Source organism: Eleutherodactylus coqui, chromosome 6 (genome assembly GCF_035609145.1).
Source record: "Eleutherodactylus coqui strain aEleCoq1 chromosome 6, aEleCoq1.hap1, whole genome shotgun sequence".
Lineage (NCBI taxonomy): Eukaryota > Metazoa > Chordata > Amphibia > Anura > Eleutherodactylidae > Eleutherodactylus > Eleutherodactylus coqui.
Genome location: NC_089842.1, coordinates 13507773 through 13531646, shown reverse-complemented (window position 1 = coordinate 13531646; position 23874 = coordinate 13507773). Strand labels below are relative to the sequence as shown.

The 23874-nt window shown below is 48.5% G+C and overlaps 1 protein-coding gene across 4 annotated transcripts in view; it reads right to left on the bottom strand.

The window, feature by feature from the left end:
* The window catches only part of KIF17 (kinesin family member 17), a 43176-nt gene extending 24368 nt beyond the window's left edge, over nt 1-18808 (bottom strand). Inside the window, exons 1-9 of one of the 4 annotated variants that reach the window (XM_066606291.1) lie at nt 18760-18808; nt 16798-17194; nt 16526-16672; nt 16246-16347; nt 11205-11394; nt 10477-10929; nt 6119-6207; nt 3786-3933; nt 1713-1765 (exon numbers count right to left, since the gene is read on the bottom strand). In XM_066606291.1, coding sequence (XP_066462388.1) covers nt 1713-1765; nt 3786-3933; nt 6119-6207; nt 10477-10929; nt 11205-11394; nt 16246-16347; nt 16526-16672; nt 16798-17028 — 1413 coding nt within the window. In that variant the 5' untranslated portion in view covers nt 17029-17194; nt 18760-18808. Of the gene's footprint in view, nt 1-1712; nt 1766-3785; nt 3934-6118; nt 6208-10476; nt 10930-11204; nt 11395-16245; nt 16348-16525; nt 16673-16797; nt 18622-18708 lie in introns of those variants that run through there. The other 3 variants (XM_066606288.1, XM_066606289.1, XM_066606292.1) reach the window with 3 other exon arrangements.
* Between the last annotated feature and the right edge of the window lie 5066 nt (nt 18809-23874).

The window sequence follows — 23874 nt, the reverse complement described above, 5'->3', positions numbered from 1 at the left end:
ACGCGATGAAAAAAAATTGTGGCATGTCCTAGTTTTCTGCGTTTTGTATTTTTTTCATCTCCCATGTTTCCCAATGGAGCCTCCTTTTTATCGCATCGCAAAGCAACTTTTGTGTGATGCGTTTTTAACATTAGAGGAAAAAAAAAAAGCGGCAAAATTGTGCAATAAAATTGCAAATGGCAGTGATGTTTTTGCCAGGAAAAAGCAGCATTGGCGCACTAAAATCGTGGGGGGATTGCGATTTCTGTGCAATAATGCAGTCAGCACAGTCCATTATGGAAGGGGCAGCGGTGGATCAATCACATGGCTGCATGCTTCTACTGTGATTACTGATTGTAAGAACATTCATCATCGGCAGGTCCTGCAGTGCGCAGATATGTGATATCATCCTGTCTCGCCTGCCGACTAATATAACTGGCAGGACCGTCCCGTGGGCTACTGCAAATGGAGAGTGCAATAACAGCTGCGCCCGGGCCTCAGGGCTTATACACGAGTCATTTTCACATCTGTGCTGACTGCACTCAGGGAGCACACGGACCCATTACAGTCTAACACAGACTAAAAAAATGGCAGCACGTACGGCCGTGGTCCAACCTCCCGGACGACAATCACCCATTCAAGTGAACGGGTGCACAAAAACCAAGCGCCTACAGAGGACATCCGTCATCACTGATCACTACTAGCAAATCCGCCTTCAGATTTGTTTTTGCACATGAGAACAAAAGCACGACACGCATAGATGTCACACGGATGTACAGTCATTAAGGGTTTACATCAAAATCAGACACTCGTGTGAATAGGACCCAAGTGTGTATTCAGATGGGAGACCGCGTGACGTTTTACCACAATTTTCTGTGCGGTTGCGGTGGGGCTTTTTTTTTCTCTTACTTTTTTTTCTCTCTATACAACAACTGCATAGAAAACTAAACTTTTTTTTTTTTTTTTGCTGCAGTTTTCCCTGGGGTTCTGACAGCACCTCAAGCGTCTGACTACAGCCCGAGGCTACATGCGCACAAGTGCAACTCCAAGTTTCTTCTTATGCTTGGCGTTCAGGTCAGAATAGCGCCAAAGTGCCCTGGAGTGATGTGTGGCAAATTTATAGAGACGCAAGTCTCTTGATAAACGTGGCGCGTGTCTGCTGGCCAGTCCGTGCGCCAGGATATGAAATCTACCCCAACTACCAGCTGTGGTAAAGAACAGTAACTCTCGGGCTGCTGGAGACCACATCACCTGGGGACTCTTAGAAAAGTCCTGAGGGGCACAAAGGTCAAAAATTAGCAAATTCTGGTGCAAGTAATTTATTAGCCGTATGTACGACAAAAGCCGTCAGGTTCACACGGCGGACCGCGCCTCTGATCTCACATGGGATCCACGTTACGTTTGCAGCAAATCCACATCAAGGCCGTGTACATTGCGCTCTAACGGAAATCCGTGCCGTCGATTACGTGGTGGTTTTTCCGGGCACAGATTTAAAATCCGAGTGCAAACAGAAGGAACGGACGTCTCACTTCTCGAGGCGGATATGTCAGCAGGTTTTCAGCATGTGAATGAGCCCCACTGAATGGATCAGCAGCCGATAATATACAATTCTGCTGCTGTTTTCTATTCATATCCGCTTCAGATTTCTCCCTGTCATCGCGGCTAATTGGATTTCCTTCCGTCGCGATCAGGTGACATGGGTTGACATTCACGCTGCGTATGACTTTACTTACCTGCTGCTCTGCTGCGGCGCTGGAGCCTTCATGGGGACCGTTAATACTGGCATCTGTGAACAATGAGGAAGGTCATGTCACACGTATGTAACACGCTATATAATGTCAGAAGTGTCCTGACTGCTGAAGGGATGTGAGGCGGCGCTCACGACTATCGGCCACATCGTGGTTTATTTTTCATTGTGTAGGCCGTATTCACACGGGAACCACATTGGGAAAACCATGTGAAAACAGCCTTATACGTAGAGGAGGATGTGTGTGTGTGGAGGGGGGGGGGGGGGGGGGCAGGTAGATATTATTCCCTTTTTTATCTTTCTGTCGATAATAACTTTTATTACTTTTTGGGTGGATGGGGCTGAAAGAACGCATCAGGTCTGCCATGTTTTTATAGGGGTTCAGTATGTGTAGAAATGACCACATTTTTTCTGCTGGTCAGTACTTTTGCAATGCTACCAAAATTGTATTTTTTTTAGGTTTTTCCACTTTGCACAATAAAAACTGTTTTTTGGGAAAATCATTTATTTTCGGCACCGCTGCATCCAAAGACTCTGAACTTTTTTATTTAGCCTTTGAGGGCGCTTTGTTTTTACGGATACCATTTCATGCAACTATTTATCACTTTTATTGTGTTTTATGGGGTTTACCATGTGGGATTTTAAAAAAATGTGTCATTTATTGTACCGGGTGTTACGGATTTAGTGATACCAAAGATGGTTTTTTTCATATTTAAAAAAAAAATTAAACTGTGCAAAAAATGTTTTTTTAAAATATTTTGTATACTTGTATATTTTTCTCTTCTTTTCCCATTTTCCTGTGTCCCTTTAGTGGACTTGAACTTGTGATCCGATGATTACTTAGATAATACACTCTTATGACAATACGAACCATGGAAGACCTGGAGGCTGCTATTAGGCTCACTCCCACTGTTAACAGCTTACGTGCCACAATGAATATTGAGTGTCGCATGTTAGGGGTTATCACCGGGATTTGGCGTTATCGTCAATCCCTACCATTGGGTGATGCGGGCTTGGCTCCTGAGCAATCTACATTGCATATGTGTATGGCACTTCGTGCTCACAGTTCTCCTCCCAGGATGCACTTGTACATCATAGGTCAAGAAGGGGGGCAAATATTTTTGTAACATTATATATAATGTTATTTGTTTTAGCCATTACCATCACTTGTCTATATTCGGCCTTACATACTATGTCACTATGTATAATAGGCTGCAATACTTCTGTATTTCAGTGTATTGGGGCTAACAACGTTAACCTAGAAAGCTCTCATTATGCCCCCTCGGCTGCCAAGACAACCCATAGTCCCCCCCTTGATTGTGTGACAATGCGAACCCCCTCACTCTGTCTAACCACTAAGATGCCACGGTTGCTATTGATGGCGGTGTCTGATGGGTTAAGGCTGCATCATACATTCCCTGAGCACATCCGCTGTAAATATATGGCAGGTGGCAATGAGGGGTTAAGTAGCAGAATTACAAGTGTACGGCTCTCCATAAAGTCCTAGAAGGGCCCTTTGACGCGGGCAGCATTTTTCCAAATTCCGCACTGCTTGCCAAAGTAAATTCAGCACCAAAATCCGAATGTCTCCGTGTGGATTTGGATGCAGAATGAAAATGGCTGCCAGCAATTCCGCATGAAAATCTGCAATGACACGTGCGGAATGTATAGTGGTGGATTTGAGGTGTAAACGGGCCCTTAGGCCTCATGTCCACTAGCAAAATTGAATTGCGGATTCCGCAGCGGATTCCGCGGGTGAAATGCACATTCAATTTTGCCCATAGGGAATCATTGGCCGTCCACAGTCAATTAAATTGAATTTTGCACCCTCGGATGGCATTTTAATCGATTTGCGTTTTTCACGCACGGGAAAAAAAAACACGCAGCATGCTTCATTTTGCCGTGGATTCCGCGCGGTTCGGCCACATTGCTATCTATAGGTAGGGATATCCGCATGCAAGAAAAAATACCATTTAAAGCAAATCTGCGCGGAATCTGCTGCGGAAATCTGCGCGGATTGTATTTTTCTAGTGGATGAGGCCTAAGAGGTAAACGGCACCTGCTTTCTTCCGCAGGTCTTGCTCCATGTCCGCCAGCTGCTGATTGTACGAGTTCCGCAGATTGTTGATGTCCTCTTCTAACCGAGCGCGAGACTTCTGCTCCGCTTCATATTCCGCCTTCAGACGAGCAAACCGTTCCTCGTATTCCTGCAGAGCGGGTCAGGTAAGGAGTCAATTTATTGTGATATAAGGATAATATAGGTATAATACAGTCATACATATAAGGATATGTTTAATATAGGGATCATATAGGTTTGATATAGAGCTGGAGATAATATAGGGATAGATATAATATAGGATTGGTATAACATAAGAATAATATAGTAGGGATAGTATAGTAATAATATAGAGAGGAGGATAATATAGGGATTATATAAGGATAGATATGATATAGGGGGAGGTGTAATATAGGTATAATACAATCATATGTATAATATAGAATAATATAAGGATAGATATAATATAGGGTTGTGGATAATATAGGGAAAGATCAAAGGGATAGGTATAATGTAGGGTTGGTATAACAGAAGTATAATATAGTAGGGATCATATAGTAATAATATAGAGATGGGAATAATATAGGCATCATATAGGTTTAATATAGGGATGGGGATAATAGTTGGTGATAATAGAGGGATCGATATAACAGGAGGGGTAGGTATAATATTGGGCTGGTATAAGATAAGGATAACATAGTAGGGATCGTATAGTAATAATATAGAGATGGGGATAATATCGGTATAATATAGATTTAACAGCACAAAATCTCCAGAATTAAGAAGAGTAAGATAATATATTCCTTCGGTTTAATAACTATAAATGTATCCGGCGCCCCCTGATCTGATGGAACGCTTATCACAGTTATATACAGTACATGTTTTCCAACTTGTTGAAGCTTTCTAGCCACCTCTAGATCACATGTAGTATAGCCCCCTCTACTGGCAGACAACACATATACAGTAGGATTATGTTTGTACAAATGGGACCCGATGTGTTTATGACGAGGCTGATGAAGGTGAAGGACAACCTGCAATCCCATCTTGTAAAATGGTTTTCGGTTGCGCAGAAAATCCTCCTCCATAATGATGCCCGTACAATGAGGTGACCACGGGGTTGGCTTAGACTTTGGCCATGACAAGGGCATGCAGTGTAGTCCTGGGACCTTGCACTTTCATGTAAGTCAATGGGGTCGCAGTGCAGCCTGCAAGTTGCCACAACCGACCTGCAGATCACAAACAGTCCGACCTTGGGGAGTCTAATTTGTTGGTTGCAATTGGGGCAACTTGCACCACAAGCCCATTGACTTCAATGAGAGTGTGAGGTTGCAGGGCTACACTGCAATCTTTGGTCACACAAACCCTGTCGCAGCCAAAGTCGCATGTGGCCCTAGCTTAAGGCCTTCTTCATACGGGCGACAAAGTCGCGTTGCTACAATGCTACAAATCGCATGCGATGTTTTGTAACATGCAACAACCCGACACATAAACCTCGCGGGTCTGGCAATATGCCCACGACACGCGAGGTTTTGTAGCCCATGTTTCCCTATGGAGCCTTCCTCTGTTGCATCACATTGCACAAAAACGCCATTTTCATGTGCCTTGCGATGCAACTTTGACAGTAGGAAATCCTACTGCCCTAGCTGCAGACCAAAACACATACATCACCTTCAGAGCTCTCTCCAACGCCGCCGCAGCTTCTCCCTGGGTCCCGGAACTGCTTCTCTTTTTTATCTTTTGTCCGGAGATTGAAAAATCACGCCTCCTGGGAGCGCTGGCTGTGATTGGCTGACGCTTAGCCAATCACAGCCAGTGCTCGATGAATAGCTGTGATTAAACCAATCACAGTCATTCATTGAGTGCCAGCTGTGATTGGCTAAGTGTCAGCCAATCACAGCCAGCACTTCCCACCCAGAAGATGAAGAAGAGAAGCAGTGCCGGGACCCGGGGACAAGCTGCGGCGGCGCCCAGACAGTGCAGGAGAGGTAATGTATACTTTTTTTTTTTCTTCAGCTACAGTTTGTTTTAGGGGTAGGGCTTATATTTCAAGCCCCCACCCCAACAATCCTTGCATGTGATGCTACAAAGTCATGCAACTTTGTATTGTCACATACGACTTTGTAGCACTACAAAATCGCGGTATTGCCGCAAGAAGAGGCAGCGATATCGCACGGACCAGCAATGCGATATCGCTGCGATTTTCTCGCGCCGATGCCGTGTTGCCCGTGTGAAGGAGGCCTAAGGACAGATTTGCACTTTTCTGCAGTAAGTGGAGTTGGACTCCTCTGCCTGATTTCTCTGGTTGGGCACGCAGGTTCTGCTACGGTTGGACTTGCCTGTCTGATCATCCGTTTCTCAGACTCCATGTCCACTTCATGTCCGTTTACTTCTGTGTGTTCAGCCTTCTCTGGAGGCGTCTGGAACGCTGCGGATAGAAGAGCGACACTAATCATATTATGGATGACAGCGAGCGGACTTACTATAGATGACCCTCAGCAACTTATGAGCCCCAGCTCCCCCTCCTTCCCGCCCGTACAGGACGCACCTCATAAACCTCCTGGTAAATGCTTCCCCTGCCACAGGCAATACAATATTCGCAAATACGGAAGCGCACAATTTCCTGTACTACTCATAAACAATATCACTGGCGATAATGCCCAATATTGTACAATAATGGCGGGGTGTAAATCCTTCAGCATAGACCAACTCTGACAATCTGCTGGGAGAAAGTCTTTACAGACTATCACACAGGAGCGGCAGACCGCAGCTGTATACGTGTGGAACGCCTTCAGCCAGGGCTCCTATGGTGACCATCTCTGGTCGCGGCCCAGTTTTAGGGTCTCTTCACACTTGTGTGCGGGTCTCCTGCTATTCAGCTCCGTCATAGGAGCTGAACGACGAAAAAGCTGAACTGCCAGATATGATATATGACCGCCACAAACCGCCCCTGACGGACCCCATTAACTCTGCGGCAGATGTACAGCGGAGCTCTGAACAGAGACACAGGGTGAGCAGAGTCTCAGCGCACGCTCGCACATGGCGGATGTTGGTGCGGATTCTGTGGATCAACACTAAAGTCGGATTAAAAATCCACAACATTTGGTACGGAGTTTGACGTAGATTTTGGTGCAAATATTTCCACTACAGAAAATCCACAACAAATCCACCTCCGACCCTCCGGGCGGATTCACACGGCGGATCCTGCATCAGTACTTTGTGCGCCAAAACCAGGAGCCCAAAATCTGGAAGACATGCAAACCTTTCATTACGTATCTCTGGATGTTCCTTAGGGCTCCCTTACATGGGTTATGGGGGCTGCGTGTTATGCGTGTATTTGTCACACACAGTACGCAGTACACACGGCAAATTCGCATGTAACGTGTATTTATTGCATATGTTGAATCCCCATAGTCTATACTGCGGTATATTATGAAACAAAATAGGACACGCTGCATTTTTTTTTTCACATGTGTAATATACGTGTGAGTGGCCCAATATAGATCAGCATCGTGTATTATGTGCGTAAACATAAGCGTGTAACATGCAGCGCCCATACCCCCGTGTGAGGGAGCTGTACGCCACCTCAATAATCCACATCAAAATCTGTGGCCTTTTTCCGCAGTTTTTGGCGCAGATCTGTACACGGATTTTGCTCTGTCATTGGGCAAAATCCACGTGCAGGATTCCAACGCAGAAAGTTATGTTTCCACCTGAAGAAGGGACGTGCAACGACAGGCCTGTTCACACTGACGCATTCCGCAGCAAATCTGTATCCCATTACATCCAATTGGAATCCGCGCCATAGCCGAAAAGTCAACAATTTTTTTTTTTACCACACGTGGACTTCAAATCCGAATGCGGAAACAAAGCCAGTGATGTCACTTTTGAACCGGATTTCTGCCTTTTGCGCATCAGGAAAGTAGCATGCGGATTCGTCCATAGAAAAGGATCAGCGGACGAATATCTGCAGTTTAGCGGTAGATTTCTGCTGCAGTTTTTAGAGGCAGAATCCCGTCTGAAGGATCCATGTCAGATTCTGCTGTGTGAACAGAATAACCTGAGCGTATACTCAGGTCAGAACATGGCTGTGGATATGATGTTGGATCTGCATCAAAACCGCAGCAGATCCGCGCCAATAACGGATCCCATTCACCGCAGTGAATCTGTGCTGCAGTCTATAGGAGGGTTTGTTCTCCACACAAAGAAGTTACATGGCAACGCTTGATGCGGCCATCAACAAGGCAAATCTGGGGCAGACGTCTGCTGTGGTTTTTGCGGTGGAATCCACGCGGAATAAACGGCTGGGGACTCTGCGGTGTGAACAAACCCTTAGGGCGCATTCATACATGACGGATTTGGTACCGATCACATAATTTACACTGCAGATTTTGAAGTGGCACCACACCATATCGGATGGGTTCTGATGCGGATTTGCAGCCGGCTGCACCAATAAACGGCATCTACCGTAATTAAGAAGATTCCACTTGGTGAGCCGAACTAAACGGACTGTTCTGATAATGATGGGTATTGGATGGAAGAAAAAGGGTCTGTTCAGACCTAATCAAACAGGGCTGTACAGAGTGGGCATAAACCCCTTAGTGGGCATTAACCCCTTAGTGACACAGCCTATTTTGGTTCTAGGGAAGCAACGCTTTTTAGGGGATTTTCGTCTCCACTTTTCCACAGCCATAACCTTTTTATTTTTCAGCTGACGCGGCCGCATGCAGACCTGATTTTTGCGCAGAGAGCTGTCGTTTTCATTGGTGTCATTTTTTGGGTACATAAAATGTATTGTGTAACTTTTATTCATTTTTTTTGGAGGGCAGGGAGAAAAAGAACATCAATTTTGCCATTTTTACAGCGTCAGGGCTATTTCAGACGACCGTATATCGGCTCGTTTTCATGCCGATCCGATATACGATGTCCTTGTCTGCAGGGGGAGGAGGATGGAAGAGCCAAGAGCAGGAACTGAACTCCCACCCCTTCCCCGCCCCTCGCCACTATTTGCAATAGGAGAGGGTGGGGTGGAGCTAAGTATCGTCACTTAGCTCCGCCCCTGTCCTGCCCCTCCTATTGCAAATAGTGGCAAGGGGTGGGGAAGGGGTGGGAGTTCAGTTCCTGCTTCTGGCTCTTCCATCCTCCCCCTTCCTGCAGACAAGGACACCGTATATCGGCTCCGCGTGAAAACGAGCCAATATACGGTCGTCTGAATAAGACCTTAATCATGCAGCATAAACGTCATGATACATTATTTTTCATACATGGAGCTCTGAGAGGGTTTGTTTTTTTGCAAGACAGGCTGTAGTTTTTCTTGCCACCATCTGGAGGTTCATACACTATACATTTTTTGATTGCTTTTATTGCAATTTTTAGGGGTGGCAAAATGAACAAAACAAGCATTTTGACTCTTTTTTTTCTTCTCTACAGCATTTGCTGTGCAGGACAAAGAGCGTTCAAGTTACTCTATGGGTTGTTTCGGATGCAATTATTCCGAACGTGGGTTTTTAAATTTTTTTCACATTTTTATAGAAACAAAAAAGAGGAGAAAATGAGCAAAAAAGTTTTTTGTTTTTTTTTTGTTTGTTTGTTTTTTTGGGGGTTTTTTTACACATTTTTCCTGTCCCTGTGAGGCTACGATTGCTCTGATAATACACTGCAGTACTTCTGTATTGCAATACATTATCACTTCTCATAGCGATCACAAGCCATGGCAGACCTGGATACCATTGACTGGTGTCCTGTTGCCATCGGCCCTCTGCGATATTACAGCAGGGGATAGAGGACATCACAGAGAGAGCACCCTCCCTCTGTGAACTCTTTACATGCCGTGATCAACATTGATTGCAGCATGTAAGGGGTTAACAGTGGGAGATCGATTGCAGCGGGAGGCCGACTATCAGTCACAGCCAGCTGGTGCGGACTCAGCTTCTCCATTCATTTCAATGGGGTTTACAGAGAAGGCCGAGTACAAAGCGCTCCGCTGTCTCCATGACCCCATTAAAATGAAGGCAGCAGCGGCCGCTCCAGCGCAATATTATCTTTATGGTTTTTTGTGATCATTTATTTGTTTTGCTTCTGCTTTTATCATGTGACTTGGATTAGCTACACATCTATATAAGCCCGAGGGTTTGTGAGGATATGTGATGACAAAGGAGTTAATCCACGTAGCGCTCGCACCTTGTTCTTACGGAGGCTGCACTGCATGTTTTCACCTATTCATCAATAAAGCGCAGGATTTTATGGTTCGCCGCCCGCTGCTGGATTCTTGCCCTTTACTACATGCTTTGAATTCCCAGCGCTCCGGGATTGTTCTGTGCACTCGGCTGTGATGGTGAAGGACATGACTACTTGAACTTACGCTGTAAAATCTACATCAATGCTGCAGATTTTGGTCATGGAATATCTGCATTAATTCCACTTCATGCAAATATATCCTTACCGGGAATATGGGGGCGCCTAGAAGGGCCGAACCGCACTGGTTTTTGTTGCATTTTACGTATGGACTTCAGAAGTGTGTCCCAGCTTGGCCGTGCGTCTCCAGACCCAAACTTAGAGCATCATGTGTGTATGATGCGCCGGGTTCGGAGACCCATGGTCAGGCTGGGAAAGACTTCTGAAGTCCTACGTAACACTGATACAACAACCGTAAGTGTGGTTAGCCCCTAGTCCATACTCAGCATTGCATCACAAGTACCTGGAAGCTCCCTGATGTCAGACTGATCAGCAAGCATGGCTTTGAGCTTCTTGATCTCCTCCTGGAACTCTCGGAGCAGGGCATCCTTCGGGTCTTCATTAATACGTGGCTTGTTCTTGATGTTTTTGGCTCGGTTTGCATAACGTAAGGTGCTGAGGGTCTCGTCGTAGTTGTTGTCGGCAGGAGACAGACAAGCCACCATTAGAGTCTTTGTGTTTCCTCCCAAGGAGTCCTGCAACAAGCGGGTCAGTTTGGAGTCCCTGTAAGGGATGTGCTTCGACTTCCCATCCACGAGAGCGGAGATGACGTTGCCCAAAGCCGAGAGGGACAAGTTTATTTTCGTAGCTTCCTTTAGTCTCTCTCCTGTGGCTCCAGTTTTAGATTGTCTCTCACTGCCGGCAAGATCCACCAGATTGAGTTTCCCGGCTCGGAGATGATCTTCTCCACTCTCATCTGTCAACAGAGACAAGTCACATAGTAACAGAGTATGTTAGACAGTGTCCATCTAGTTCAGCCTGTTTCAACACCCCCTCCATCCTTGCTGATCCAGAAGAAGGCAAAAAGCCCCCAATGAGGCAGAAGCCAATTTAGCCCACTTGGAGGAAAAAAATTCCTTCCCGACTCCATAATGGCAGTCAGAATAATCCCTGGATTAACGTTCGAGTTCCTACCTACCTCCACATGTCAACGGTGTAACCCCCACCCCATTACCTGCGTGGCCCTCTTACCTGTAGTGCAGATCTCTATGGTGATAGTGAATATGGAGTGTGACCGAGACGAGTCTTTGTTCATCAGGGTGTATCCTACAGAACGATTTCTCCAGCCCATGTCCATGATCTTCTCACACTCCGTCACACTGTGCACGGTGTGCTGCGACAGCGCCCGCACGTACACCCCCTTATCTGGATGCTCCTTCAGCTGGGAACATAACCGTACAGGGATTGTAATACTCATCTATATTGTGCCCTACCATGACAGACAAAAAGGTCATCATACAGGGACATGCCAAAACTAATATCCTGCACGACCCCCTCTGACCCTGGTGAAGCCCCCCACAGCTATAGGGTATCTGTAGGTGCAGGATTCCGGGTGTGAATGGACCTCTCCACCACATCCCATAAATACTTGATTGGGCTCATGTCGGGTGAACCTGCAGGCCGGGGACCCAATCCATGTCACGAATGCCTGCCTGGCATGATGAAAAGGAAGCGCGGGTGCTCCGGTGGCAGCGGCTCCTTCCATCGCTTGTGAGCGGTTTCTCCTTGCAAGTGGTTGTCGGCAGCTCCTCGGCTGAAGGCTCCATCTGAGGTGTTTGTGTAAATGTGTGCCTGTATATATGTAAGTATGCGTGTGCGTGTGCGTGTATACATGGATATATGTAAGCATGTTTGAATGTAAAAGCTCCTCTGAGTGTCTATGTAACGGCCTGTGGATATATTCACACGCAGCTGAAAATCCGCACCCAAGTCTGCGTCCTTTCCACTACGTGTGACGTATCATAATTATGCTTCATGTATGTGTAAGGCCGCCTGCAGACGAGCGGGTCGGATCCGGCAGCGAGAATTCTCGCCGCGGGACCCGACCCGAGAGCCTGCAGGGACGAGCGCGTACTCACCCGCGCCTGGCGGCCCCGGCTCTTTCATGTGCCGGCTGCCGCGCAGCCGGCGCATGCGCAGACCGGAGCCGGCGGCCGGGTGAGTGCGAGCCCGGCACAAAAATAGGACATGCCGCGGTTTGTTTGCCGCACGAGATTTCGCGCGGCTAAACCGCGGCCGTCTGCATAGGAGTGCGTATTGTAATGCACTCCTATGCAGACTTTCAGTGGCGGAAATTCCGCGGGATTTCCGCCCGTGTGCAGGCGGCCTTAGGCCTCATGTCCACGGGGAAGTTATATTTAGCAAATCTGTACGTGAAAAAAAAAAAACGCAAATCCGCATCCCATAGGAATGCATTGACCATCCGCGGTTAATTAAACAGCCGCGGATGGTATTTTAAGTGATTTGCAGATTTCACGCGCGTGAAAAAAAAATGCAGCATGCTCCATTATATGCGAGCGGGAGATCGTACAGCTCAATTAATCTCCTGCATTAAATAAAAAGACAATTATAGTGCATCCGCAGCAGAAATCCGCGCGGGCCTGGTTTTTCCCGTGGACATGAGGCCCAAGGCTTCCTTCACTCTTGCGGGTTCTGTTTTCTTGCTCCGTTATGGCAGCCGGAGAACAGAATCGCGGACTGAAAGCATCCGTGTTGGGATGAAACTGAACAACTTCAAACGGAGCCGACTGACTAACGGGGTCCATTTGATTTCCGTGCAGCATGTTCTCTGGATGAGAGAGCGCAGCAGTGGAGGCTCTGGACGGGACACGGATGTTAACGAAGTCTTACTGAAGGTGATTGTGGGAAATATCGTTCTCAGTGGAATAGGAGATACGGATTTTGCTGCCCGAGGATTTGTAGCAGAATGTGTCTGTCGTAGAGACTGTTCACACCGGCAGAACTGTTTCGCTTCATTCTGCATCAAAATCCACAGTCAGACATGTGGATTTCCATGACAGAACATCGCGCCGCGTCCGCCGCTACAGTGTATTTTACAATGAAGGTGAATATATTTTTGTTTGACAGAAGCAAACCTACTCTTGGTTCTGGCACTGTGGCCATGTAGTAAGCTTGATGCAGTTATTGTATCTTTGTAGTAGCCTCAGTTCTGGTACCGTATCTATATAGGAAGTGTGACTCTGTTATTGTATGTGTTTAATAAGCTTGATTCTAGTAGCAGGTCTATTTAGTAAGCTGGATTCTGGTACTGTTATATATATAGTAACCTTGGTAGTCTTGGGTCTCTTACCAGTTTAATAGTACTCTCTGCAGGGCGTGTATGGGAAATTGGGAGTGATAGCGGTTGTCTTAATGAATGTTTTGCCAGCAGCCCTAGTCTGACTTAAAGGGGTTGTACCAGAATCTCAAGTCATACCCCATCCACAGGATAGGAGGAAACTAGCTCATCAGTGGGGGTCTCACCGCTGAGACCCCCACCAATCCACCAGAAATTCCAGGTTCCTCCGTCCTCACTGGCGACTTACTGCCCCCCAGCAGTGAGGGGGAGACTGAATGGAGCGTTGGTCACACAAGTGCGCTGGCGCTCCATTCACTTTCAATGGGACTGTCGGAGATAGCTGAGCGGCAAGCTCTCGGGTATTTCCATCACCCCATTTAAATGAATGGAGCGGCAGCCGTAAACGCATGGCCAGCGCTCTAGTCATTCTGATGATACAGCGAGGGGTGAAGCGACCCCACAATGACAGGCAGAGGGGTACAGGGGACCCCGTTTTGGGATCGGTGGATATCACAGCAGTAAGACTCCAACCAATGAGCAACCATCTCCTGTCCTGCGGATAGGGGATATCCTGAGATTCTGGTACAGCCCCTTAACAACAGGAGCGCAAGCAGCATAAACTCTAAATATGGCTCTGGGTGTTCGTAAGGCGCCCCCTGCTATCTCAGGACATTTGGCATGTCCGTATATAATGGGCGGACCCCCGGCCTAAGGATCTATAGTAACGTGATGTGGGGAGACACAAGGAAATCTTATGGGGTCTCCCGCAATGCAGAAGCCCACAGAACCACTGCTTCAAGAACCATAAATCGGCGACCCCTTCTGTCAGCTGGTGACAACATGTCAGCACCGCCATCTGATCTGTGACAACTACAAGAGGCTTCCTGTCCGCGGGGGCCGATATTCCTGCAGAACGATTTCAGTGGAATCTACGCCGCAATGAATCGCTGCGGTTCTGAAAGACGAGGGGGTCCAACGCGTCACTAGATGAGGGGCTAATAAAGAGGCGGGGCGTACTACCAATACAAACGTGACGGCAGCGATCACCCCACCGCCAGGATTGCCCCACCGGGGGGACGCTGGCTGCCGCGTTCCTGGTGGCGGTCTCCAATCTATGTTGCTATAGGGACGATGGCACGTTTGTCTTCGCCGGGAAGCAGGGACTGAGCCCACGGTTGTTGTGGAAACAAGGGTCACGGAGAATACAACAAAGCGCGACATTTTAAGCCCGGAGGAAACCTAATCTTGACAGACTTGTTAACCTCGTCCTATCCAGAGCCGCTGAGCAGGGAGGGGGCGCTGCTGATCTCCAGTATACGACAAATGATTATACCGGGAGACCGACGGAAAGAACTGCTGGGTGAACGCGGCGCGGCGTACATTTCTGGAACGGATCGCGCTGTCGGACGGGGATCGTGTTGTAGATTTGGGAGGTTCGCTTCCATAGTCACAGTCAGGCCAACCATCTGTAAGGTTTCTTCACACATGGCGGATATGTCGCTGCGCATTTTGGTGCGGATCCACAACAATATCCGCACAGAACACAAATGTCACCCCCGTGAAATCCACGCTGAAAATCCGCGCCACAAAGTGCCATGCTGCGATATAATGTCTGCACCGCAGGTCCGTTCTGCTGAGGGGCTCATGCGCATTGTTTTCTGCACCATGTAGGTGACACTTCTTAACCCCTTCAGGACCAGACACTTTTTAGGGATTTGACTGCCTATTTTTTTCCATTTTGTCTTGGACGCTGTGATATATATAATACGTACGGTTTCTGATTACTCGGCGATGGTTTCGGTTGGCGTCGGCTTTGGGTCATTTTCTTTCTCATGTATACATTTTAATTTCATTCTGTAATTTTTTTTAACTTATTCCTGTAATTATGTTTTTTACCATCTATGTCCCCCATGATGTAATATAAGACCTCTGGGGGTCATTGACTTTGTCTTTTTCTTTATTTCACACTTTTCCACTGAAGCATCCGTAGTAGCCCCAGTTACAGGGTGAACATCCCCCTGTGGTAACAATAGCCACTGGCAGAGTTGATCGGGGTCTGCTGGGACCCTGCTGCTGTGCTGTAACACCCAGTGGTCACGTGATCGCCGAGTCGCATAGTGGAAATAACGCTTCCACTTTTTACTACATAGTGCTTATTGAGTGCCATGTACCCCGGAAAGGAGAAGGCAGAAGTGGTTAAAAACTGCTTGTCCCTTCTCCTCTGGGTTCTCAGCCGTTACTAACAGCCAAGGACCCAACCTGCCCTGCTTCTGCTTGATTGCAGAAGCAGAAGCTCTAATCCCGCGCCGTACTTCTGCAGGGATTAAACGCCAGGACCAAGTGCCGTAAATTTACAGCATTTGGTCCTTAAGGGGTTAAATGTCACCCGCATCACTCGCACTGTATAGCCGGACGCTCCGCACGGAACATGCGGTATTTACAGTAGCAGCAACGTGGAGAAGATTTTCAAAGTCACTTCCACACGCCGTGGGAAAAATCCCCACTAGATCAGTGCAGACATCGACCTGCGGAGCAGAACGTAAATCCGCAGCAGGTCAATCTTAGCAGCAGGTTTGGCGCAGAAAATGTGTGGATTTTTGTCGCAGGCGTCACTGGGGGGGGGGGGGGCAAATCTGCAGCAAATCCGCAACAGGAGCTACAGATTTTACCCCTTGCACATTTTCCGAGTGGCGACTCCCCCCCCCTGTGAGCGGACCCTCGCACCTCTAAACTGACACTTGCTTAAAAATAAAAGTTTTATTTCTGTGGTATCCGAAACTTTTTAAAAACAGACCTGATTGGGGGCGGCAGCGCCGCTACAGACGGGACCGGAAATCACGTCTGCCCTGCAGCGCTGCTGGAGTTTCTACATTTCAGGATACCCCCGAATCCCCACCAGTTCTTTGGCGCTCAACAGAAGTCCCCCCCGAATACCTCCAGCTTGTGCTTGGTGTCTTCTCCCAACAGATCCCGGATCTCCTCGTTGTAGATCTCCAGATAGGACGCTCGCACCAAGAACTTGGTGTTCTCCGCACACTGCAGGACAAAGACCGGCGTTACTTACAGCGCAAGAATGGCGTTGGCGCCCCTCGTCACGTGAAGGCAGAGGGACTTCTCTTACGGTGGGGGGGCTGCAGGTTTTGCTGCGTTCCCGTGATTTTGAGTGCAGGTAAAGTTACGGGACTCGTCGGATTGTTGGATCATCGGTCCTCACCTGGATACTTTCAAAGACGTGCTCAAAGGCCCGAGGAATGACTCCCCTCTGTGCAGGCGGATCCGAGACCCCCTGCATGCTGAACGACTTCCCGCTCCCGGTCTGACCGTACGCAAAGATTGTGCCATTGTATCCCTCCGTGACTCCCTGCAATGAGGCCACAGAATGTGAAGAGGCTCCCGCTGCCCCATATATAAGCCGTACGGGCATAGGGGGCGTCAGCAGACCGACTCACACAGGAGCGCCCCCTGGTGTTGGGGGTCATCACTTACCTCCACCAGCGGGTAGGCGATCTCATTGTAGATCTGCTCCGTGCAATGCTCCATGTAGTACGCCCCGTCGAAGGTGAACTGTTTGGGGGTCTCCTCCACCCCCTCGGGCTTCCTGATGAAGCACTGGCCCCGGCTGCTGTCCATGGTGACCACCGCCTGACACTTCAGCTCTCGCTCTCTGTCGTTCATGGGGCGGCAGCGGACCACCACCTTCACACACTCCGAAGCCATGATCCCTGCAGGGGGTGCTCTGCTGCTTCCCAGGCTGATGACAACTAACCTTAGTAGTGTCTAGTAGGCGCTGCCCCCGGCCTCACGGCTCCGGTACTGCCCGCCATCATCAGCTCCACCGCCGCCAGAGTCTTGTAGGGTCTCCTCGACCTTCCAATGTGTCCTCCTGGGGGGCGGAGGGGCGGGAGAACAACACAAGCCGGATGAGCGGAGCAACTGGAACCTCTCACCGCAGGGATGTCTCTACCAGAACCAGGCTGTCTCTTCTCACTAGTATCTAAGCTTCTCACTAGTATCTAAGCTCCTCACTAGTATCTAAGCTCCTCACTAGTATCTAAGCTCCTCACTAGTATCTAAGCTCCTCACTAGTATCTAAGCTCCTCACTAGTATCTAAGCTCCTCACTAGTATCTAAACTCTCCAGACATATCTAAGCTGTCCACCAATACCAAGCTGTCTCTTCTCACTAGCATCTAAGCTCCGCAGACGTATCTAAGCTCTCCACCAGAACCAGGATGTCTCTTCTCATTAGTATCTAAGCTCTCCACCAGAACCAGGATGTCTCTTCTCATTAGTATCTAAGCTCCTCACCAGTATCTAAGCTCTCCACGAGAACCAGGACTTCTCACCAGTATCTAAGCTCTCCGTCAGTATTAGGCTGTCTATCCCAGTAGTATCTAAGCTCCGCAGCAGTATCTAAGCTCCACAGCAGTATCTAAGCTCTCCACCAAAACCAGGGCTTCTCACCAGTATCTAAGTTCTGTCAGTATCAGGCTGTCTCTTCCCCACAGTATCTAAGCTCTCCACGAGTATCTAAGCCCCTCACCAGTATCTAAGCTCTCCACCAGAACCAGGATGTCTCTTCTCATCAGTATCTAAGCTCCTCAGCAGTATCTAAGCTCTCCGCCAGTATCAGGCTGTCTCTCCTCACAGTATCTAAGCTCTCAACGAGTATCTAAGCTCCTCAGCAGTATCTAAGCTCTCCGCCAGTATCAGGCTGTCTCTCCTCACAGTATCTAAGCTCTCCACGAGTATCTAAGCTCCTCAGCAGTATCTAAGCTCTCCGCCAGTATCAGGCTGTCTCTCCTCACAGTATCTAAGCTCTCCACGAGTATCTAAGCTCCTCAGCAGTATCTAAGCTCTCCGTCAGTATCAGGCTGTCTCTCCTCACAGTATCTAAGCTCTCCACGAGTATCTAAGCTCCTCAGCAGTATCTAAGCTCTCCGCCAGTATCAGGCTGTCTCTCCTCACAGTATCTAAGCTCCTCAGCAGTATCTAAGCTCTCCGTCAGTATCAGGCTGTCTCTCCTCACAGTATCTAAGCTCTCCACGAGTATCTAAGCTCCTCAGCAGTATCTAAGCTCTCCGCCAGTATCAGGCTGTCTCTCCTCACAGTATCTAAGCTCCTCAGCAGTATCTAAGCTCTCCGCCAGTATCAGGCTGTCTCTCCCCAGCAGTATCTAAGCTCCACAGCAGTCCCGACTCTCTGTCCTCACCAGTCTCGGGCTGTCTCTCTTCAGCCCCTGAGCGGTCTCCCTGGCGGTGCTGTCAGGCTGTCTCTCCCCAGCCGTCTCCGTCGCCCCCACATCCCCTGAACCCCCTTCTACCCCCACACGGCGTTTCCGTTTCCTAGCAACCGGCGGCCGCCGCTGACTGACGTCACGAGCGGGGGCGTGGCCTACCGGGTGCCCTCCTCCTACAGACGGGACCTGTCGGGTCTCAGTGCTCGTTACCGCTGATCGCTGAACTACCGATCCCAGCGTCCAGACATGTGCGGTCAGCGGGAGATGCCCGTAGCAACCAATCAGAGCGCTGCTGTCAGGTTCCACGTGATTGGTTACTATGGAGAACACTTCGCTGTCTCCTATGGTTGCTCCAGGTGGGCGGGGCCGTCAGCAGTCACGTGTCCGCCCCAGAGGCAGCAGGCTGTGTGGGCGCTGCTGGCCTTTTTTTTACCCCCCATTTACTAGTCCAATGGACTCCTCAGAGCCGCAGGGATTCATCATGGCGTAGATTCTAAGAAGCGACGTGTCAGACTCGGGCCCAACACCCACGGGCGGACTTTATAAAATCTGCACCTCTAGCCGCCGATAGGGATGCATTCGCATCCGCAAGGCAACTTAGTGCACGTGGATGGGATTTTTTCCCCCGACGTGCGGATCGCACTCGCGGGACGAACTCGCAGCATGCAGATCCTGCGGGACGCTTCCATTGAAGTTGATGGAAGGCGTCCGATCCGCGGCTCAGCTGCAGCTGTGATTGTGGACGGGCCGCGGGAAAGCAGGAGGTTAAAAAAAAAAAACGCACTGCGCAATGCGGCCGGCACGTCTGAATGCATCCGCTGTGCTGAAAAAAGAAGATCCGGCCGGCACGGAGGAGACCCGCGCTGGAGCCGCAGAGGTAAGAAAATGTTTTTTTCTGTCCATGTCCGCGGGCATAGCTGGATCCCGCTGGGGGGCAAATCCGGCCCTCAATGTCATTGTATGAGGCAACGAGGTCTGGATGCAGAAGGCCCGCTTCTCCGCTCTCCCCGGAGGACGCAGCCAGCGAGCGGGGCCATCTTTTATAAAAATATGTGCGTAATATGAAGCACAAATACGCCCGTGTGGAGGAGCCCGCATAAACGGGCAACAATCATGCTGAAAGTGAGTCTGACCCCCTGCACCCAGTGATGAAGTCGTTCTGCAGTAATATCGGCCCCTGCGGACAGGAAGCTTCTTGTAGTTGCTGCAGATTAGACGGAGGTGCTGACATGTTCTGACCAGCTGACAGGAAGGGGTCAGCGATTCATGCTGCTCGCTCCAAATTCTGACCTCCCATCAGCAACAGAAATCTGGACCCATCTGACCAGGAGATGTTCTTCCGCTGCTCCGTGATACAAGTTTCGCCTTTCTGTTTCTCTTAGACACAATGGCGCAGGAGCTGGTCATCTACTGTTATACCATCCGTGCGAAGAAACGGCGAGTTGTACATTCGGACACGTTAGTTGGAGCTCCAGCGGTGTATTCAGCTGACTGTGCAGCCTGTTGGTCAGAACGATTCCTGACATCCTCCTCCGACCCCTTTTAGTGAGGAGTTGTTTCCTTCCACAGGATCCCCTTTTGCTGGATGTTTTCCCTCAATGACGTCATTCTCGGTATACTCCTTGCACCGTTACATAAGAAACCCCGCGGTCGGCAGTGAGCCCCCGGCTAGTCCAGCGCCGATAACCCGGCCTCGCTGGAAGTCACTCAGTTCGCTGGATTTTACCATCAAATATGGATTCACACTGAAACTGATGCTGCGATTTAGATCCTGAGAGCGGAGTATCGCTAGGATTCTCCGCTCGTGGACGCCAGCGTTGCTATGGGAAGCTTTACACAGTGTGATCGCCGGCAGATCATCGCCCGTGGACATGCACCCTGAGGGTGGCTTAAGAAAAGCTGACTTGCACCCGGCCACTTCTTACTTAAAGTGACCAAACACAAGAGTGTAGAGTTGGTCTGTGTGATGCTGAAGCCTCTTATTACAGAGTGTTAAGGCAACAGAATACAATCCTAAGCTTTCGCTCACAACCTGAAGGTTGTGAGTTTGATCCCTGCATGGTTCAGGTAGCCATCTTAAGGTCGGTATAATGAGTACCCATCTTGGTGGGGCGGAATAAACAAATTACCTGAAAGCGCTGCGGGATAAGTTGGCGCTATACAAATAACAAGATTTATTTTTGTTTTGTTTTTGTTCATGTAGCCCCCCCTACAGAAGATGGGAGTTTATGTAGCGTCTCCACCTAATAGGAGCTCGCGAGGGATACGGAAGGGCTTCTCTCCTCTGCCAGGCGTTGATTCTGGACGGAAAAATCAAAAAGTTACGGCTTTTGAAAAGTGGAGATGAAAATATCCCCAAAAATCATCACGTTCCAAGTTTTCAAATAGGCCGCCGTCACTAAGGGGTTAATGTCCAGTAAAAACATTTGGTACCTGTGAGCCCAGCAACCTGACAAGCATGTAACTCACTTGCTGTGAAGTTCCGGTTTGGTGGGGGGCGCTCTCACCCCCAATGAAGGACAGTCTTCGGGGACAACCATCTGATGAGGTGACCGTGGCTGTGAAGACCTGGGTACAACAGTGGGCACCTGAAGTATTTGAAAGGATCCGTGAGTTGGGTTCAACAATGGCACAAATGTATCGCTTGTGATGGAGGCCGTGTTGTCTAGTACTCCTGTATAGATGAAGACTTCCTCTACCAACATGGGCAATTTGAGCGACCCATGCCATATAATAAAAAAGTTCTGACTATTTTTGCATTACTTTTGGTGACCCGCAGCAGGCAGGGGTAGACCGCAGGGTCGACTTATCTCCAGATCCCCATATTGGACTCATACAAGGTGGAGCTCAGATCGTACCCTGCAGGGTCCAGTATGCGCCAACACACCACTGCCACTACAGACAGGTAGGTCAACCACCTCGGATTCCATCAGCGGGCACAATTAACACACTCCGGGGTTATGGATCGCTTAAAGCGTTTAAAGATGACTAAATAAATGTAAAACTTTATTCTAAAAAGGGTCAGCGGTGCTTCGGTAAAAACATACAAAAGGAGAGATTTCCAGAAGGGTCAGGAGCTACAAATACACACAAACCGTGTGAAAGCAAAAAGGTGGCACTCCAATAGGGAAGCTATGGCCGCCATGTTTCCTATCTCTATGGCCGCCATGTTTCCTATCTCTATGGCCGCCATGTTTCACATCACTATGGCCGCCATGTTTCATATAATTCACCTACAAGTGGATACCAAACATGACCTGCTATGGATGATCCCCTTTCGCAGGTATATGATTCTGTGGGTCCCAGGGGTTGTACACAGCAATGGGAGAGAGTGCACTACATCCGTCAGGGGCGTAACTAAAGAGGGTGCAGGGGATGCGGTTGCACCCGGGCCCAGGAGCCTTAGGGGGCCCATAAGGCCTCTCTTCTCCATATAGGGAGCCCAGTACTGTGAATAAAGCATTATAATTGGGGACCCAGAAGCTTCAAGTTATGCCTCTGTGCAGCATGGTTTAGGTATGGGTACGGGTACAGATACAGATAGAGGGGGGGCCCAGCTCACCTTTTGCATCAGGGCCCCTGAACCTTTAGTTACGCCCCTGACATCCGTAATACATCCATGGTTTCGAAAATATAATTGCTGTTGAGGTGAGACCTTTGAATGACTCATATTCCCGTTATTTATTTTTTCTTTGTTCCATCTCAGTGGAGGGAAATTGCGATCAGCAAGTCTAGAAGATGCGTATTGGAGGGTCTGGGAGACAATGGGATCAATTGCAATTGGCTAATTTTGTTATCACTACAACAGAGGGCTTACTTGCTGGTCATCAAAGGAGAAAATGGGATGAAAGGATCCTCTGGTACAAGTGTGAAAGGCAGTTTAATGAATATTAATGAGCTCTGCTGGCAGAAAAAATACAGTGAAGGCCCATTTACACGCAAAGATAATTTTTCAAAGAACTGAAAGATTTTGCGATCAATTTGCATAAAATGTTAATGTCCATTAACACTTTATTATCTTCATTTGCATGTACGAGGGCCTCCAGGAGCTGTTTGCAGAGCACAGCATGTGATTAATCACACGTCCAGCTGTGCACACAGCTGCATTGTTCTGCTTGCGGTTGCCGGAAAATTACAATGTTATCTGCCGACTTCCCGTGGAGATAACAGCGTGCGGTCTACTGAGGGACACCTTATCTCTCAGGGTCTGAAGAATGGATTTTAAGTTCACCTTAAAATCATCGTTCAAACATAAAGTACAGGATGCTCGCGTTTACACATAACGATTATCGCGGTTTTCGGTTGTTTGAACGAATTTTGAGGGATAATCGTTATGTGTAAATAGGCCTTTAAAGATCTGCCTAGATCCCAGACCAGAAAGGTGGCACATAAACACACAAAGATGGGTGTCAATCTACCGCTATTGTTTCCTCACAGACGGGGCTAGTGATGAGCTGATATTTGAAAAGCTCGGTTTTTGCCAAATTTTAGCAAAAAGTTTTTGGCTTGGTCCCAATTAGTTTGAACCAAAGCGTAACTTCACCAATATGCCTAAACCTGGTGTATAATGCTGTCTAGGAGCCATAAAGCCTGCAGGACACTCGTAGATCCCCTTCAGGTGTAAATAGAAGAAACAGCAGGAAAATGGAGAAGGACAAAGAAAAAGGGAAAAGGACATTCTTTTTTGTCTCCCCCTTTCTTCCTTGCTTCTCTTATTCCTTACTTCTTCTTGAGACGAGCTGCTTGAGGTTCAGGTTCTCACAAAGCCAAACTTTTAGCAAAATTCGACCTGAAAGAGGGTTCTACTGTTTCAGTTCACGCAACCCTAGCCAGGCCCGGTGATCGCGTATCCGTTGTGTTCGGGCGCCCGTACACGTTACACGAAAGTCGATGGAAATGTCCAATTTCAACTTAAATGATCGTTCCTTGGTGAAATCTAACAACAAACAGTTCTTGCTTTAGCTGAGTGATGACAGAACGTCATTGTCTGTAAGGGCTCATGTCCACGGGGAAAATAAGAATTAAAATCCGCAGCGGATTTTAACTCTTCTCCCGCGCGCGGATCCGCACCCCATAGGGATGCATTGACCACCCGCAGGGTAGATAAATACCCGCGGATCGTCAATAAAAGTGATTTTAAAAAAAATGGAGCATGGAAAAATCTGGACCATGCTCCATTTTCATGCGGGTCTCCCGCGGGGACGGCTCCCGCAGGCTTCTATTGAAGCCTATGGAAGCCGTCCGGATCCGCGGGACACAAAAATCATATTTTACTTACACGCTCCGGTTCTTCTCTTCGGCGCCGCGCCATCTTCTCTCCGACGC